Source organism: Photinus pyralis, unplaced genomic scaffold (genome assembly GCF_008802855.1).
Source record: "Photinus pyralis isolate 1611_PpyrPB1 unplaced genomic scaffold, Ppyr1.3 Ppyr1.4_LG6, whole genome shotgun sequence".
Classification (NCBI taxonomy): domain Eukaryota; kingdom Metazoa; phylum Arthropoda; class Insecta; order Coleoptera; family Lampyridae; genus Photinus; species Photinus pyralis.
In genome coordinates this window covers 28,340,718-28,359,925 of record NW_022170663.1, presented here as the reverse complement: position 1 = coordinate 28,359,925, position 19,208 = coordinate 28,340,718, and the positions used below count along the sequence as shown (strand labels likewise).

Genomic DNA, 19,208 nt, shown 5'->3' with positions numbered 1-19,208 from the left:
GGATATATGTACATATATAAGATCGCTTCTGGCACGTGGGATGGCGCCGGACTTGACTACGGTCAAGCCGGGAAGTGATGGCGTGCGGAGACGGTACTTGAGCCCAAGCGACCAGCCTCAGTCGCTTGTGTAGGGTAAGGTAGGTTTGCCCAGGCACAAGTGAAGTTCCCCTGTCGGTGCGCTGCTTATAAACGATTTCCGGTAGAGGCGTCTGGCGACGCGGCCAATAGGGCGCTAGTGGATGGTGGGGTGGAAGTTGCAACCCCTCTCCTAGTCGTCGTAACAGTATCCCCCCCCCTGTAAAGGGGTTGCGACGGCGGGGTGCAGGCGCTGTAGCAAACGGCGGTGACGGGGTTGTCGTTGGTTCCGTGGTGGCGTCGGTGAAATGATTCTTGGCGGAAGTTCCGGTACTGGTGCCGGGGTGGGTTGGTTGGGTGCAGGGCGTAGATCGTGTACGTGCACCTTTACCAGTTCGTTTCCTCGCCTTATCCAGTACGCGTTTGTGCCCGCCAGCGCTTCGATGGTGTAGGGACCTGTGTACTTCATGTGAAAGTTCCCGGAGTGTTGGTCCCTGGATCTTTCCATCACTCCGTCGCCTACTTGGTACTGGGTGCGGGCTGGCCCGTAGTTCGCGTACCGGCTGCGGGATCGTGCCTGGTTCCTGTGCACCGTCTGTACGACCTCCTCTCGGGCTTCTCCTGTCGGTGGAGGTGGTCGATCCCTGGCTTTCCACTCTCCTGGCCTGGGTAGGTCGTAGCCTAGCAGCGCGTGGCTCGGCGTGAGTCCAGTAGCGGCGTTTCTCCTCGTACGTAACGTGAACATGACAATGGGTAGTACGGCCGCCCAGGCGCTGGGGCTTTGTCCCACCAGATGAGTGCGGAGGCCCTTTTTGATTTCTTGGTTCCGGCGTTCGACGGGGTTCGCCTGCGGGTGCCATATGGGCGTCGTCCAGTGCATTGCTCCCCACTTCCGAAGTGCCGCGTCCCATGTCACTGATGTGAATTGCGGTCCGTTGTCTGAGATGATCGCTCTCGGGAAACCATAGCGTGCGAATACCTCGTGTTCCAGGATTCTGACCACTGTTGGAGCGACTGCTTCCTTTACTGGAAATGCCTCCCCCCACATGCTGAAGAGGTCCGTGATCACGACTATCTGGCGGTAGCCTGTAGGTGTGGCGTCGTAGGGGCCCATCAAGTCTACGGAAACCGCTTCCCAGGGTCGTGTGGGTTTGCGCGGGCGTACGGTGGCGTCCTGGACCGGGCCTCTTTTGACTGCCGCGCAAATCCAACATGCTCGTACATAATTCCGCACCGTGTCTCCCAGTTTCGCCCAGTGGTAATGTGTCATTATGGCCCGTTCCGTTTCTTCGGCTCCTGGGTGTCCAGCTGTGGCTGCGTTGTGGTACGCTTCTAGTACCGCTGGTTGAAGGCTGCAGGGGACTACGAGTAGGTTCCCTTGGGGTGCTTTGCGGTAGAGGTAACCGTTGTCCACCGTGTAATCCCGGTTGAACCTTGCTTGTGCTGGTGTCGCTGGTCCTTCCTGCTGTATTCTGTGCCAGGTGCGTACCAGAACGATGGCGTTTTCGTTTGTCTTTTGGCCCTCCTTCACATGGTCCGCCAAATTGGCCACTTCCACTGCCGCGATTACCGGGGTGCTGTTGGTTTGTTTGGACTCGTGTGTGGTCGTAGGTGGCAGCATGCGGTTTACGTCTTCTGCCGTGGCTTCTTCGGCTTCTTCTGCTGATGGGTGGCGGGACAGGTGGTCTGGAAGCTCGTTTTCTTTCCCCGGACAGTGGACCACATCAAATGTAAATTCTTGGAGCCGTAATGCCCAACGAGTTAGCTTGCTCTTTTCGTCTTTTGTGCGATCCAGCCACAGGAGAGCGCGGCTGTCTGTCTTCAACGTAAAACGTCTATCTTCCAGATATGGCCGGTATCGTTTAATGGCCCATACTACTGCCAAGCACTCCTGTTCGTTGATATGGTAGCGTCTCTGCGCGTGGTTAAGTTTGGCACTGGCGTAGCTGATAATTTTTTTCTCTCCGGGGTGGGGTTCTTGAAAGAGTACGGCCGCAATCCCGTTTTCGCTGGCGTCGGTTTGCAGCACGAATGGAGTGGCGAAGTCCGGACGGCTGAGTTGGAGTGGTTTGCTAAGTGCTGCTTTTAACTGGCTAAAGGCGACGTCGGCTGCCGCTGTCCATCGGAAAGGGGTGTTCTTTGTTAGTAAGTTATCCAACGGTGCTTGTAATTCGGCACACCGGGGCACGTACTCTCGTAGCCATTTGGTCAATCCTAGAAAACTTCTTAGCTTCTTCCTCGAGGTGGGCCGGTCTGCGGTCCGGATTGCTTCGATGTGTTCCTGGCACGGGCGGTTCCCGTTCGCCGTGATGTTGTGGCCCAGGTATTGGATCGTTTGCACCCCGAAGCGACACTTTTCGAGGGACAAGCCGAGTTTGTGGCGTTGCAGTCGTTCCAGCACGAGGTGTAGATGTTTGAGGTGCTCGTCCCAGGAGTCTGAGTAGATTATTATGTCATCCAGGTATACCATGACGAATTTCCGTAAATACCCGGCGAGAACGTCCTGGGTCATTAGCTTCTGGAACGTAGCAGGTGCATTCTTGAGCCCGAACGGCATTACTTTGAATTGATAACTCGCTCCATCAGGGGTTGAAAACGCGGTGAGATGTCGGGATTCCGTCTCTAGCGGCACCTGCCAGTAGCCTGATTTGAGATCCAGGCTGGAAAAAACTTCGGCCGTCCCCAGGTCTCGGAGGGTCTCCTGTATGACTGGCAGGTTGGTGCTCTCGTCTTTTGTGATGGCGTTTAGACGACGGTAGTCGATGCAGAATCTCGGGCGGCCGTCTTTTTTCTGAATTATGACGATGGGCGAGCAATATTCGGACGTGCTGGGCTCGATCACCTGCGCTGCTAACATAGCTTCCACTTCATCCGCGATGACCTTCTTTTTGTTTGGCGAATGTCGATATGGCGGAAGTCGGAAGGGCGTTGTTTTGGTGACTCGGATGCGATGTGTGGTGGATGCTGTTGTTGTGGGCGTTGCAGGATCGGCCAGTGTGCTACCGAAAGTTTCCAGCAGTGTGGCCAGGCGTCGATCGAGTGGTGGTTGGAACCCGTGCTTGACTCCGGCGAAGTTTATGGAGTCGCTCGTTGTTGGGCCGCGGTTCGGAGTTTGGTCCCAGTGTGTTGTCTGCCTTGTATGGGTTCCCCAGTGGATGCACGCTCTCTCGTAATCCAGCACCGCTCGATGTTTTTGGAGCCACTTCTGTCCCAAGATCATGGGCACGACAAGGTTTGGTGTCACCAGGAAGTCGTCCGATTCTTGCTTGTCGTTGAGCGTGTACTCGACTCTGGATGTGCCGATGACTTCCAGCTGATGGCGGGGGTTCGCTAGGCCGGCTGTTTGGTGGTTGCTATGGTGGATTTTCCACGCGAGCTCCTTCTGGATGAAGTTATGGGATGATCCGGAGTCGAGGAGAGCTCTTACGCTTTTTCCGCGTACCTTGACTGCCAGCGTTGGTAGGTTGGGTCGGGTCGCAGTCTGGATTAGGTGGACGGCCGGGCATTGTTCCCGACCGCTGCCCCGTTTCCCTGGTCTCGGCGGCGGGTCAGTACTGGGCAGTCTCGGTGGAAGTGATATTCCGGGCAGTGGTGGCACTTTGGTGTGTTGGGAGGTCTGTCGGCGGGGGTTGGTGGCGATGGTCTGGGTTGATTGTTTCGAGGTAGCGCTTTGTTGCAGTTTTCGATTTCCTCGGCGTGACGCACCAAGTCGAGGAGTGAAGTGGGTGTTGTGGTTAAAAAGGCTACTCTAATGCGTGGGTGCAGCAGGTCTCTCAGTAGCTCGAGGTGCTCGCCGATCGGGATCTTCAGCCGTTTTGCTAGCTGTGCCTTCCTCTGGAGGAATTGCTGCGGCGACTCTGCTCCTTGTTCTCGGCCGAAGAATTCTGATTGCATCTTCCCGCGAATCTTGCTGCTGTCGTATTTTTCGCGGGTGTAGTTCTTTAGGTCGTTGTATGTCGGTGAAAATGCCTCGTAACTGTTCCACCATTTCGCAGCCTCCCCTTTTAGTTGTGCTGCTGCTGTTTTTAACTTTTCCGCCGGGTCGGTGGTTTGGATTGTCTGCTCGAGCGTGCTGAAGAAGACTGTTGGGTCCTCCAGGTGGTCGCCGCTGAAGGTCGGTAGGTCCGGTGATGCGGTTTTCGGCGCGTTCTGGAGGGCGTCGGTCAGCGCCTTTAGCATGTCGAGGGTGTGTTGAGAGTGTTGGGCGCCACTGGACGGGGTTGCCGGGTCCAGACCGGGGTTGATTGCCGGGGTCATCTCCGTTGTTTGAGTGTCGATACCTTCGTCGGCGCCGGAGTTGGACGTCGGGGTGTTCCTGCTCCTCGTATTCATGGTGTTGCGCGTCGGCTGTCGCGGGAGCGTGGGCGTAGATCCTCAGAGCGCGATGCTGCTGGTTGACTCACACTTATGGGCGCCAATTGTTACCGGGCGGGGTAACGTAAGTGGCAAACGGAGATTGAAAACGTATATTACACAATATTTACAAATAATACAGAGGATATATGTACATATATAAGATCGCTTCTGGCACGTGGGATGGCGCCGGACTTGACTACGGTCAAGCCGGGAAGTGATGGCGTGCGGAGACGGTACTTGAGCCCAAGCGACCAGCCTCAGTCGCTTGTGTAGGGTAAGGTAGGCTTGCCCAGGCACAAGTGAAGTTCCCCTGTCGGTGCGCTGCTTATAAACGATTTCCGGTAGAGGCGTCTGGCGACGCGGCCAATAGGGCGCTAGTGGATGGTGGGGTGGAAGTTGCAACCCCTCTCCTAGTCGTCGTAACATTGTCGCTGTTCCGTTGTCGGTACGTGCGCAATCCAGCTGGAGAGTACCAAACTGAGATCAAGATAAACCAGCCTGCCTGTGATTGGTCAAGCTGAAAAGCGAATAGCAACCTGCAGTGGGCGGTCTGAATTCATTCGACTTCCACATCGATCGTGCGACAAAGTGTCCTCCAAGTCCTGGTGCACTTATGAACTAGAGGTATTTGTAGACAATAATTCGTTGTAGTTCGCCTCGTTGTCGATTTATTATTTCGTTGTAGTTCGCCTCGTTGTCGATTTATTATTTCGTTGTAGTATTTTTATTATTACACTATTATAAATTGGTATGTTTGTAAAGGCGATTTAAATTACCTACTAGTGTTGCGTTCAATTCAGTGCTTATCAGCACTATTTGCATTCATTTAAACGACTCTAACCTGAAAGCGTTACTACACGCATTTACAGCAGTTTTGTGTTGACTTTCGACTAAAGTGGATAATTTATGAAATACGAATTAATTTTCTTTCTGTACTCGGTGGTTTTGAGAGTAAATATCTTGATTTAATTCACATAATAAATACATATTTTCCTTTATATGCAGTGACTTTTCGTGTATGAATGAGTTAACTTTATTTTCACAGGAGTGTACCGCCCCACCCCCATTTCTTTTAATATGTGTTACTTACAGATAAAAGGCGATTTCTAAGACAAAAAGAACCCAACAGGTTTTAATAAAGATTATTGATTTTTATTCATTTATCCTTTCCTCTCTCCTTGAGGCCAGAAGAATTATCGACTGAAGCTAGCCGGCGCCCAACAACCCTTAATGTTTATAAGAAGAACCACCCCCAAATAAAGGATTTTAAGAAGAGACGATAAAGAGAGTTGGAAAGTAACCAGCCGGTTACAGCTCTCGGAGGTAAACCTTCAGGTTGTTTTGGTACGTAGTCTACAGCACTAGTCTTCGATATGAAAAGACCTACTTTTTGTCTGTAAAACGTAAAATCCCGTTTTTTCCCGTTCCCCGTGGGAATTTGTGGAAGTGTTTTACCAAATTAGAAATCAACAATTTCCCAATGTTTCATCACAATCATATATGAACGGTTTAGACAGGCCGAAAACGAAAAGAGATACCATACAAGCATTCATTTTTCTTTATTTACATACAGGGTGATTCCTATAGTACCTGCCACCGTTTGGGAGCGTGTAGGTGGTGCGTAGGGGAGTATTTTGATATAGGACACTTGGGGTCGAAAATCTAAAATAAGGGTGCCAGAGCCAAATTTACCTTCTGGAATTTCACGCCTGTAGGTAGGCAACCCAACCGGCCGGCGGTGCACACGGAGCGATCTCAGGCGGCGATGTGTGGCTGACACTTGATCAGAATTTTGTTTAAACCCACGAAATCCCGTCTACAACGACGCGTATCAAGTGAATAAACACTATGGCACGTTTTACTAACACGGAATACGCGGACATGCACTTCATGTACGGATTGGCAAATGGTAACGCACGAGCTGCACGACGAGCGTACGCTGAGCGGTATCCAAACCGTCAGTTACCCTGCAGACAGGTCTTTCAAGAAGTTCACTTCCGACTCTGCGAGACAGGGCAATTGCAGGTAAGCTGACGGAGGCTTAACTTCACACACAGATTCGTGATGCACATCGATACTTGGGTCATTTAAGCACCCATTTCGAAAAGTTTGTTTGTTTACACCGACCTCCTCCTATTTCGCAGCCCACTAGCGCCCGTGATCGCGATCGCCCGTTGGTAAATGCCTTAGAGGAGGATGTGTTGGAAAGTTTCGAGGCAAACCCGCGTACTAGCACTCGACTTGTAGCAGATCAGGTGGGTTGTAGTCAACACACAGTGTGGAACATCGCCAACAACAACAACTTACACCCCTATAAGTTTAAGAAAGTGCAAGAGTTACGGCCGGGTGACCATGAAAGGAGGCTGGAATTCTGCAACTTAGTCGTCCAGGAGGAAGAAGCTAATCCGAACTTTCTGAGGAGCGTGCTAGTTACTGACGAGAAAGGATTCTCAAGAGAGGGGACCTTCAATCCTCGTAACAGCCACTACTGGGCGGAGCACAATCCTCATGAAACGTTTACGCGAGGATACCAGGACAAGTTTTCTTTAAACGTTTGGGCTGGCATCCTGGGGGACAACCTACTGGGGCCTTACATCCTCCCTCCGCGTCTAAATGCCCATAATTACCTGATTTTCCTGCGCGAGGTGCTACCAGAACTTTTAATGGATGTTCCAGTGAACTTGTACTGGGACCACTGGTTCCAGCACGATGGGTGCCCTGCTCACTACGGGCGGCAGGTGAGGGAACACTTGGACCAAACCTATCCGGACAGATGGATCGGCCGTGGAGGTGCGGTGGAGTGGCCTGCCCGCTCGCCCGACATCACCCCATTAGATTTTTACTTGTGGGGTGTGATGGAAGCGCACGTCTACGAGACTCCCGTCGAATCCGAAGAGGACTTAATTGCGCGCGTCGTCATGGCCGGAGAGGCTGTTCGCCAGGACATAGGAGTCTTCACGCGAGTTCGAGGGGAGTGGTTGGCTAGATGTAGGAAGTGCATTGAGAACAACGGTGGCCACGTTGAACACTTGTAAACGTTATTGCTTTTGACTGTCGTTTTCCCTCCTTCCCTCCCATGTCGCTTCCTCGCGCTAACTCGCTCTGCATCGCTCCGCGCGAAACGTCGGTCGGTTGGGTTGCCTACATACAGGCGTGAAATTCCAGAAGATAAATTTGGTTCTGGCGCCCTTATTTTGGATTTCCGACCCCAAGTGTCCTATATGAAAAGACTTCCCCTAGGCACCCCCTATACAGTCCCAAACGGTGGCAGGTACTATAGGAATCACCCTGTATGTATATAGGTACACTATATATATTATATTAACAATGCTTATTATTAAGGATCCTCAGATCCTTTATAGTTTTGTATTGTCGTCCGTCCGTCCGTCCGTCCGTGTGCGCTCTAACTCTTTTTAAAAGTGGCCGATTGAGTTGAAATTTGGTGTACGGGTTCTTTGGACATTAAGGACGGACGCTATTGATTTTCAGGAAGCTGGTTCAATAGGAACAAAAGTTATAGGACTTCGAGTGAATCGGGAACAGGAAAAACTACGGGCTCAATATAATAGAAAATCAACATATTTCATTCCCTAGGTCATGTATCGGGTTGGGACTTCCGCTAGATTATTCCCTATGACTCTTAGATGTGTAATACTTTAATATAACTCTTCTCTGTGGTATAGGTCGAAAGTTGTAGAGCAAAATGTAGCAAAAATTACACTTTATACATGAATTTAGAGTTTTAAAAGGTTTCAAACGCATTATCTTGATGCAGCAAGAGTACATCACGTGCACATTTGATAACCGCATGTGTGTGATTCAAAAATGTTAAATTATTGCCATATGGGTTTTGATCAAAATAATCAAAATCGTTATTTATGCACCAAGATCGTCGAGAAAAAGACTAGGGGCATTATCTCAATGCTCAAGACATAAATTTGATGCATTTCTGGCGACCACATGGATTTTGATCAAAACATGTCAAAATCGTTATTTATGCACCAACATCGTTGGGAAAAAGACTAAGAGCATCATCTCAATGACCAAAACATGAATTTGATCTATTTTTGGCGACCACATGAATTTTGATCAAAACATGTCAAAATCGTTATTTATGCACCAAGAACGTTGGGAAAAAGACCAAGAGCATTATCTCAATGATCAAAACATGAATTTGATCTATTTTTGGCGACCACATGGATTTTGATCAAAACAAGATTAAGAGCATTATCTCAATGGCCAAGACATGAATTTGATGTATTTTGTAACATTAAAATAAATTATCGTTAAAAGTTATTGTAATACTGAGGATCCTTCGATATTTCGTTGTATCGGTTTATTAGTTTTATTATTCTCCTAGTGGACCAGGTGGCGATCGCCCGCCTGCCCCTAATCATTGATGTGTGTATAATCCAATGCCCTAATGAATGTAAGTGATATCATTGTGTTTATATCGTTTATAAATACAATGGTGATATTCAAGCAACTTAGGTAAATGTTTTGTAATAATTATATTGAATCTTTATTTTCAACATAAATTCCCATAGTGAATATTACGAGCTAAAATCTACAATATGGATTATAGGGAAAATAAGTAGGTAATGCCATAATAGTAATTGTGAAAAAAGTCAAGTTAAAATATTAATACATGAATTATAATATCACTTTTGGTACCTACATAATTGAAATGAAGTACAACAACAAATCAAAAAAACAAATATCAAAAAGAAGTATGCCTTCAAAATAAGCCTGTCTGCTTTCTGTTTCATTTCATTAATGGATTGAGAGAGTAGTAAAAATCAGATCCAACAAAAAGAGCATGGTACATTTCGGATTCTATGATGCCATCCCATTGATGTGTGCAGGTTGATAATTAACAAATGTATAACTTGCTTCATTTGGAACTATAGATATACCTACTTGTCTTTTACGAATCATTATCACACGGACCACATTGGATGAAAAACTGCATTGTTTGTTGCATAATCACAATGGGAATATATTAAATCGCTAAAGCTATTGAGGTCTCTTTGAAATATGCATTCACAGAATCCCACTGGGCGCATTTGACATGTTTGAATATCCTAGACAGCAGATACATTTGAAAATGGCGATCATTACAGGATGGATAATCACAATCGGTATAATTTTGTATCCACGGGAGCCATGTGTTTGAAGAGATGTGCGTCAAAACAGTATTTATCATTTGTTTCATAATCACACTGGACACATTTAAAATCTTTAATACTTCTGTGTGATAAGACATGTCGTTTCAAACTCCTTTTGTAATTTGTTTCAAAACTACAATGAGGACATTTTAAATCCTTGGAAGTTTTGTGTGTTAACAGATGTTTATTAAACTGCGATTTTTTATTAGTTCCGTAATCACACTGGGTACATTTAAAATCCTTAGAAGGCTTATGATTTAGGAAATGTTGCTCAAGGTTCCTTTTGCTATATGTTGCATAATCACATAAGGAACATTTAAAATCTTTAGAAGTTACGTGTTTTAGTAGGTGTACACTTAATTGGTTTTTGTTATTAGTTTTGTAATCACACTTGTCACATTTTATGTCCTTCGTTTTGTGTGTTAATAGGTGTGTACGTAACCGGGATTTTATACTCGCAGAATAATCACATAAGGCACATTTAAAATTTCTCAAAGCCATGTGTTTCGCAAGATGGCGGTTGAGGTTCTTTTTGCTATTTGTTCCAAAATCACAAATGTTACATTTAATATCCTTGGAAGGGTTGTGCGTTAACAGATGTGCATTTAAACGAAACTTCAGATTGGTTCCATAATCACACAGGGTACATTTGAAATTTTTGGAAGTCTTGTGTTTTAAAAGATGTTTATTTAAACGAAATTTAAGATTAGTTTCGTAATCACACTGGGCACATTTCAGGTCCTTGGAAATTTTGTGTATTGCAAGATGATATTTGAGATACTTTTTGTTATTTGTTGTATAATCGCACTGGGCACATTCAATATCTTTACAAGTCTTGTGTGTTAACAGATGCCCTTTCAAACAGGATTTATAATTGGTTTTGTAATCACACATACCACATTTTAAATCCTTAGAGGTCTTGTGTCTTACAAGGTGTCTTTTCAATATGTACTTCCTATTAGCAGTGTAACCACACTGGACACATTTCAAACCATCTGAAGTTTGTGGTCTCTTAGTAGATAAAGTATCGCCAACAATATGTTCAGAACTTTTGTATGGAATGTCTCCCACAAATTGATTTCCTTGCTGCACTTCTTTGTTATCGTCCCAATTATTCACGTCAGCGACATTAAGATAATACACCTTGGTTGTTGTATCAGTATCAAGTTCTTGTTTGATCGTTTTGGGCAAGATATCATTCTTACGGAAAAGCTTTTCATCAATTAATGTATTAATTTCTTCTTCTTCATGAGGTTCAATTTTAACTATTACTGTAGACATTTCACTCTACTGTATTTTTTCAAGAAATCAAGACCATTCAAAATGACCTTGTTGTAAGCTATGTGAATGCAGGAACGAATCAACTTGACTGCACGGAAATTATATACAGGCTGTCCAATATATCCGTATACATAATTATAAAAATCTGTTTTGACATAATGCTTCTTGTTGTAGGTCTGAAGTGTAACGAACTCTGCGTCCAGTATCATGGAACATCGTGCCTAAATGCCACGTCGTCTCTTCAGAGTAAATATGCAGGTAAAGCGGAAGAGAAGGAGAACCACGAGTCGGTAATTTCAGACAACCCACCCACTACCACTAGAGCGTCGAAGAGCCTGAAGAAGTGACAGAGGAGAATGATTACGTTGAGATATAAATGAATGTGTGAATATTTTGATGTGAAAATACTGGTTTTACGTGAATAAATGATACATAGAAATACTTTATTTTACAATTAATATTTCCTCACACGTGAAAGTTGAACGTGAAAAGTAACTTTACACCAACTTTTCAGTTACCTACTTCGTATGAAATTTCACAAAGAGCATTTTCAGCTAAACATATTTCATCTAGTCCTAAAAGTCGCAACATATTTGCAAAAAACCCCAAAAAACATAAAAATTGATGATTTTCGCCTCCTTTTATGAATTTTCTAGGCTAAGAGGTAGACCTAGGCTAACTTCTCAGTATCTACCTTGTATAAAATTTCACGAGAAATATTTTCAGCTAAAAATATTTTATCTAGACCTCATAGATCGCGAGATATCAGCCAAAAAAGATTAAAACGCGGTTTCTGGGGGGTGGTGGGGTGGCTGGGGCCCTTAGCACTCTCGTCATGTAGGACACCTACAGGAAGTTTTTTAATTCGCATTCGCTCTCTCTACACCATTTCCAACTGTAGTTCAAAAAGAATCACATTTATTTTCAAATATATGATTTGTATTTTAAAATTGTGGGATGAATATTCAAAAGCGTCATTTGTAGTTTAGAATGGTCAATTGAATATTAAAAAATATCATTTGTATTACTTTAATTTTAAAAAGTGTCATCTCATTTGTATTTTAAAAGTATCAATTGAATATTCAAAAGCGTCATTTGTAGTTTAAAATGGTCAATTTAATATTAAAAAATATAATTTCAATTAAAATATAACATAGATATGAAAAAAGATGTTAGGTAGCGTGTATAGAATCATTGATTTTTTAACATTTTTTTATATATGTATATGAATGAACTTATCCACTTATATGCCGTTTGATATTTTATTCCCAGTGTCTTTTCTAATTGCGTCCAGTCTTCGCCTCTATTAGCACACAAAACAATCCTTTCCCTGTCCTGGGAGTCTTTATTATTGATTCTCCTTTCTATATTTTTTGCCTCGTCCACTCCACTCCGGCATAATGGACACAATGGATCTGCTTCATTCAAGTTTCCAAAACAAACTCTATGTAACAAATGCCCCACGGCCTTTCTCAACATTGATCTCCTGCATATTGCACAATTATCGCTAAAGTTCATTTTGAATTTATAATTCAATAAAGATCGTTTGTGACTTGAAAGCTTGTAAACAAACTGCTGCTAAGAGAAAAAAGCCGTTGCTATAAAAAGCAACAATTGATTCATATACAACACACTTGATTTTTTTCCCAAATATTTCTATGTAAACTATAAATGACATTCTTTAAAATTCAAATGATACTTTTTAAAATAGAAATGAGCAATTTGAACTATAATTAACATTTTCTAATATTCAATTGATATTTTAAACTACAAATAACGCTTTTGAATATTCAATTGATATTTTTAAAATACAAATGACACTTTATAATATTAAATTGTTTATTTTAAACTACAAATGATGTTTTTGAATATTCAATTAACAATTTTAAAATACAAATGATATTTTTTAATATTCAATTGATATTTTTAAAATACAATTGACGCTTTTTAAACTAAAACTGGAAAAGGTGTAGCCGAAACAAATGAACATCTGCCGCCCATATTTGGAGAAAATAGTACCTATTGCGATTTTACAAATTCAAAAAATGTTTTGACTTTTACTAGGCTGTGGCTCGTAAAATATTCATCTGATTTAAAAACTTTAAATACGAAAGTTGAAATATGTGCTCTATAACTTTCGTAATAGCTACTTTTAACGGAGTTGGCGCTGGAACCAAGAAATTATCGAAAAACTGAATTTTCGTACCCTTTCCCCAATAAGGCGGCGCAAGCAGCGGTCGCTCAAGGTCGCAAACTCAGAGACCCCAAAATATAGTAATCTACCAAGTTTCAAAACTCGTTGACCTTTTGTAAGTTCAAATCCTATTTTGACTGGACTAAAAGCTCCAATCATTTAAAGAAACTGAGTGGCGCTCAACTTTTTAGTAAAACCATTGAATTTGATAGTTATAAATTCAATGGTAAGACATGGGGAATCACTAAATTAGTACTAAAAAGTTATAGTACCTTCAACCTTCTAAATAGGCGTTGGCAATTAAATGTCCGATAGTTTATAACGTTTAACCGTTTATTTAACACTCTACGATACGAAGGCGTAGAAGGGCCACACGAACAAAACAAATTTTATGATTTCATTGTTGCAATTTCAGCCAACAAATTGTAGATTACGATCTACAATTGTAGATCACTCCTAGAAATCACTAATTTGCAATTACCAATAGCTTTTCCGCCTCCACGCTGCTACTTACTTGGAGAGAACTCGACTCAATGACAATAGCACATTAATGTATGTACAATGCTTAATTTAATACACAATTGTAAATTGGAATCTACAATTGTAGACCGTAATCTACAATTGTAGATCATAATCTACAATTGTAGACCGTAATCTACACGTAATCTACAATTGTAAATCGTAATCTACAATTTGTTGGCTGAAATTGCAACAATGAAATCATAAAATTTGTTTTGTTTGTGTGACCCTTCTACGCCTTCGTACTACGATGCTTACCTGCACTTTTTGCTTATGGTAGTCTATACAGATTTTGATGTTGCATTATATCAAGATTTGTGCTGTCCTACGCTTTCTTCACTCTACAGTTGCACAAACTTGAACCGGAGCAATAAAGGTGTCAATGTGGCTGCTTACCTCCACTTACTACTAAGACTATTATTAAACCTTCAAGCCAGTGATTGGATAGTAAAAGGCTTTCTGTATTTTCTTCTGTGGTCGTTTATTATTGAAAATATTGCAAATTACAAACGACCCGGGTACCTACCATTCCCGAGTTCGTTCGCACCACTCCTACCAACCTCACGATTTGATTCGCGATGATCTCTTGCGAATGTTCGAGAACCAAGGCCCCCAAGTACTTAAAGCGTGTGACGCAAAATCATCCCTTTTCAAGCTTTGGGGTGCAAGTCATAGTGAAATCGATTGATCGTGGCAGCTTCTTAAGAATACGAATCAGATTCGATATATTGGTCAATTTCGACCAGGATGTTATAAATTTGTTTCCTAACATCTTCGCTAGCAGCACCACGCGGCACCTTATCTTCATTTTCTGGATTGCCACACTGCCGCAAGGCGACCATCAGTTCATCCGGCGCGTACTTCGACAGTAGCAGACCGGGTAAAAGTATCGTATTTGACATTCTCCACCCCAAGAATATTTTCTCGCACACCACTTGGAGATTATTGTTTGTGATCGTCGCGCCACATTTACCAATCTCAGTGTTGCATCTACCCCGACAGTCGTAATACTTACAGTCCCCATCTTCCCCGCAGGTCTCGATTTCTTTAATAAATCTAGTTACGATCGATTTGGGATAGACCATATCCAAATCTAGAACCTTCGCTCTGCCGTTTTCTGGATCGGTTATCCCAAAGTCGCGTATTTTGACATCACACAAATGGAGTGGTTCCCGAAAATTGTTATCGAGTTCTTCCAGCAATTCCATCATCATGATCGCGTACTTGACGTTTCGTTTCCAATTCTTCTTCGTATCCTGGTCGTACAGCAGAGAGTACGTTTCCGGTAAGGCCTCCACGAATTCCAAACCAAAGTATGGCCCACAAGTTCCCATAACTTGCGGGAAGATTTCTCTATCGGCGTACGCTTTCGAGATTAAATACTCGTTGTCCTGAACCAGGATCCATATGTTGTCCATTTCAACTCCGCGAATTTTTAGATTCATCTCCCTCTCGTTTGGTTGCAGATACGCCAGCTTATTTATGCTGCTGCTCGGTAATGAGTAATTCAGCATGTGTTTAGTTACTGCCTTTAGGGTTGACAAAAATTCCTTTTCACTGGGATACTTCAAGACACCATTGTCGTACCAGTGTATTGCAGGAATATTCGACACGGCGGATTTCAGTACAAAACGTATGTCTCCCCATGTGACTCGAATGACTGCGTCCTTGGTGGAGTGGAACGTTTGACACGTGAACGTGAACTGATCTTGCGAATCGCATAACGGGATACATAAATTACCTTCGGCAGCTCCACTTTTGTAGAGTTCGCACTGAAACAAAATAACTGTATTAAAATTGATTCCAATACCACACCAACACCTACCCCGCCGACGGGGACGGTCAAAAGGGTAGAATCGCGGGCGCAGTTAGGAGGGGGTTGGAAAATTGGGGTCTTTGATCGACGCGGGCGCGGTAAACTCCCCTCCTACCGCGGGGTGGGCGGTCTGAAGAAAATCGAAGTTATAAAATAATCGCTTGTAACGACTTCATAACCTGCACTCCTCCCACCTCCCCACCACCAGCCAATAAATAGTACTTTTTATAGTGTAGTTTGCTTAACCCCTAGGTTCTATACTAACTACAAGAACACGGAAATAAAGTCAACTCGGCAACATTAAAAAATGGCCATCAGAATGACTATTCCCTCCAAAACAAAACAACATCCCGCTTAAATTTGAAAAGTGGCACGTGATCAAACATCTAAGGCAGGGCCCCTTACGCTAGTTATAAATAACGCTATGACCTGAAGCACAGTAGGGAAGGAACGTAAAGTAAAACACTGAAATTGTGAAAAGTTTGTTTAATAATGATCGCAATTATTATTGATTGTAAAAGCTCGAAAATTTAAAGTCGAATTATGTACACTGAAAAATAAACTTTGAAAATGGTAGTTCACCGAATCAAAACAGAAATAGGCTGGGAAAAAAAAAGAAATTACCAATAAAAAAACCAGCCGTCAAATTAATAACAAATTGTGTTGTAAAATTAATTGTTTGTAATGATGTGAATGCGTAACATAAAATTATAACATGACAAAAAGTAGCAGGTAGACTTCAAGAGGTAACATATAGGTTAAAAACAAGTTTTTGGAATTATGGGTCAAGTAAGCAGGTACCAAGATTCTAAGAAAGGGCGGAATACACAGGATGTGATTCATCTTTGGTGCAATAAAGTCCTTTTGTTAAAAGCAAATGGAAAATTACAAGGCAAATTTAACTAAAAACCAGATATGTGATATGTGGAAATTACGAATCGTAACTCAGTTATCACACATAGCTTTAATCTGAAGAGCTTTGATTAGCGTAATCCCGCTCCGGCAAGATAGGTAACCCGCCCCTGGTTGCGGGGTTTCGAGCCTACAGTTGAAAATCGAAGACAATCACAGAATTAGGTGTCGTAGCTCAATTTTTACTACAGTTTTTACCACCCCCGTGACTGCTTCATTCACGGAGAAAATGGTTAGTTACAAACAACAAGTCAGTATATACATCAGACGAATCTGTAATTTTCACATATTAAAATAAAATGATCAAAATTTATATGAATGTTACTTCAGGGACAAGACCAAGTAATCAACATCAATAAACATAAATTAAGCAAACATTACACCAAAACCGTAAATGATTACAAACATAGGGATAACGGTATGAAACATGTCATTCTGCATTACGGTTAAACCAAGTAAATTTCAAAAACAAAGATTGAAACACAAAAAAAATCAAATGCGGCATACAAAACACAAATACGATATAAAGAAATGTATTAAATAACACAAAATAACAACAAACATTTATGGAGCGACGCGTTCAGGACCGCCATTCAAGACCAGATGCCAAACGTAACCCCCGTTCGTGCTTTCTAGATGGCGCAGCCAGCTTTTTCCAAAATAACCTTGGCTTTTTCCCATGGTTGCCAACTCTCAAAAATGTATGTATCGTCCTAAGTTGTATATACAGGATGGAACCTTTCAATAGTTTGTATATTTTGGCGTTTATTCGGAAACGCCGAGGGCTAGAACGATGCGGTTCTTTAAGTTGGCATCGTATATCGATCGGCCACGTTCTAGAATCGAATTGCCTATAAAGGCACACGCCAAAAATCGTGCTGCGCATTATGGACCAATTTGATCTAAACTTTTTATGGTAGATCTTCCTATAAAAGCAAACATGACCGACACTGGGCGGATTCTCTTGAGTTGACAACTCGTGCTGCTTGCATGGCTTGTCTCGTAACTGTCTTAATGTCTACACTATTCGGGAGTCCAGCAAGTACCGCGAGCATGAGCACGTGTACGAGTAGTTTGGGCGCACCTTAATCAAAGAAAACCCAAAATTGTACTGCGCATGCGCAAACCGTAACTTTCTTATTTATGGAGCAATTTGATTGAAATTTCTATGATCGGGCCCTCTAATAACAGCAAACAAAATGGACGCCCCAAAAATTGTATTACACGCGCAATAGGCAACTTTCTTATTAATGAAGCAATTTAATCTAAATTTGAACCAAATTGTTATGGTAGGTCCCTCTAAAGGTGCGTCCAGACTATTCGAACTCGTGCTCATGTAACACTCGCAATGATTTAGAGACTTGTCAAATTTCGGGTTCTACTCGTCTGGTTTGCTCCCAGGATTTTGACTTGAGAAGATCCATGTAATGTGTGCGATTATTTAAATAGATCGTGACAAAGTGATAGTCGCCAGCGCAAGTTACCTACTGATACAAAAAGGAAGCCTACGAAACGTCCCTGAAAACGTAGATCCGCTAAAAAATACAACAAATGAATATCGAAAAGAAAAAAAGACAAACTTGTATCTCTTACTTTTAACACAGACAAATTTTAAGTTGGTAAGAGTGTGCGTAACATTCTAACTTCAATTCCTAAGAGGTTATGTCATTTTTCCACGATAGTACTATAGAATTATTTCCCAACATTTTTTTTGCCGCTATGGGCCCGGGCCCACATGGCCCCATGCTAAATCCGGCCTTGCTCGTGTTGCCTCGTGACTTGCTCTCACGTCTACACTATTCGCGAGTCCAACAAGTACCGCAAGCACGAGCACGCGTACGAGTAGTCTGAGCGCACCCCAAAATTGTACTGCGCATGCGCAAACCGCAACTTTCTTATTTATATAGCAATTTAATCGAAATTTTTATGGAAGGTTCCTCTAATAAAAGTAAACAAAATGAAAGAGCCAAAAATCGTACTGCGCATCCAGAATTGTATAGATAACTTTCTTATTATCGTTTTTAGATTAGGACCAATTGAAAGGTTTAACTACCTCGCGTCGACGACGACGACGGGGTCATTGGATTTCATCTATTTTCAATAGGTTTGTTACATGTGGTATATATGTAAACTGTGCAAAGTTTGAGCCGAATAGGTTCAAACGTTTGGCAAAGACAGAGACGCGTGACCCCAAAGGGGCCATTGGATTTGACCCATTTATTTTTATTAGACTTATTACTTGTGGTATATATAGGTCAACTGTGCAAAGTGTGAACCGAATCAGTCCAAGCGTTTGACAGTTATCGTGTTCACGGACAGACGGACACCATCGATTCCCCTATAAAGCTTGCATCGCTCCATTATGTGCACTTCCGGAGCGACTTTTTGAATCGAAATTTAAAAAAAGTCACTATAAGTGATACTTCCAAAAAACAAAAATACCTTTTAAAAATTAAAAAAATCCCAATTCGATCGACCGACATAGGTATTGGACGTTACAATTTATCTCAAAGATCAGGTTACAGACGGTTTTATTGAAGTTCAAAGGCTACTTAAAAAGTTGCAAAAACAGAAGAAAAAAATTGTCAAAAATCGTCCCTTTTTCGATGCCATCGTATACATTTGGTCACGAGGATTGCAAAAACACGAATCTTTTTATGAAAAATGCACGGTTTTGGCCGCACGAGGTGAATTTTGCGTACCTTTACAAAAAAAATTCATAATTTCCCTAATATTTAGGTACTCGAATGGTTGACACGGTGGTGCTATCGTATCCCCCTATTAAGCGCCATAAACATTTCTATGCAAAAGGATACCAAAGTGTCAAATAAAAAAATAATTTTAATGGCGCAAAATGGACACTTGCCGTTAAAATTCTTTGAACT

The 19,208-nt window shown here is 42.7% G+C and overlaps 1 protein-coding gene across 1 annotated transcript; it reads right to left on the bottom strand.

The window, feature by feature from the left end:
- Window positions 1-13,824: 13,824 nt before the first annotated feature.
- LOC116174576 (divergent protein kinase domain 1C-like) lies at window positions 13,825-16,764 on the bottom strand. Its single transcript, XM_031492514.1, has 2 exons — window positions 16,705-16,764; window positions 13,825-15,367 (listed from the first exon to the last, which is right to left on the bottom strand). Exons 1-2 carry the CDS (start codon window positions 16,762-16,764, stop codon window positions 14,297-14,299), a joined length of 1,131 nt encoding a protein of 376 aa, XP_031348374.1. The 3' UTR covers window positions 13,825-14,296.
- Window positions 16,765-19,208: the final 2,444 nt, after the last annotated feature.

Bases quoted from the DNA above. Each gene is read 5' to 3' on its own strand.
- LOC116174576 (XM_031492514.1), bottom strand. From the start codon at position 16,764: ATGCAGAATGACATGTTTCATACCGTTATCCCTATGTTTGTAATCATT. The intron at 15,368-16,704 runs GTAATGTTTGCT...ATTTTGTTTCAG, and splicing joins TAATCATTTACGGTTTTGGT to TGCGAACTCTACAAAAGTGG.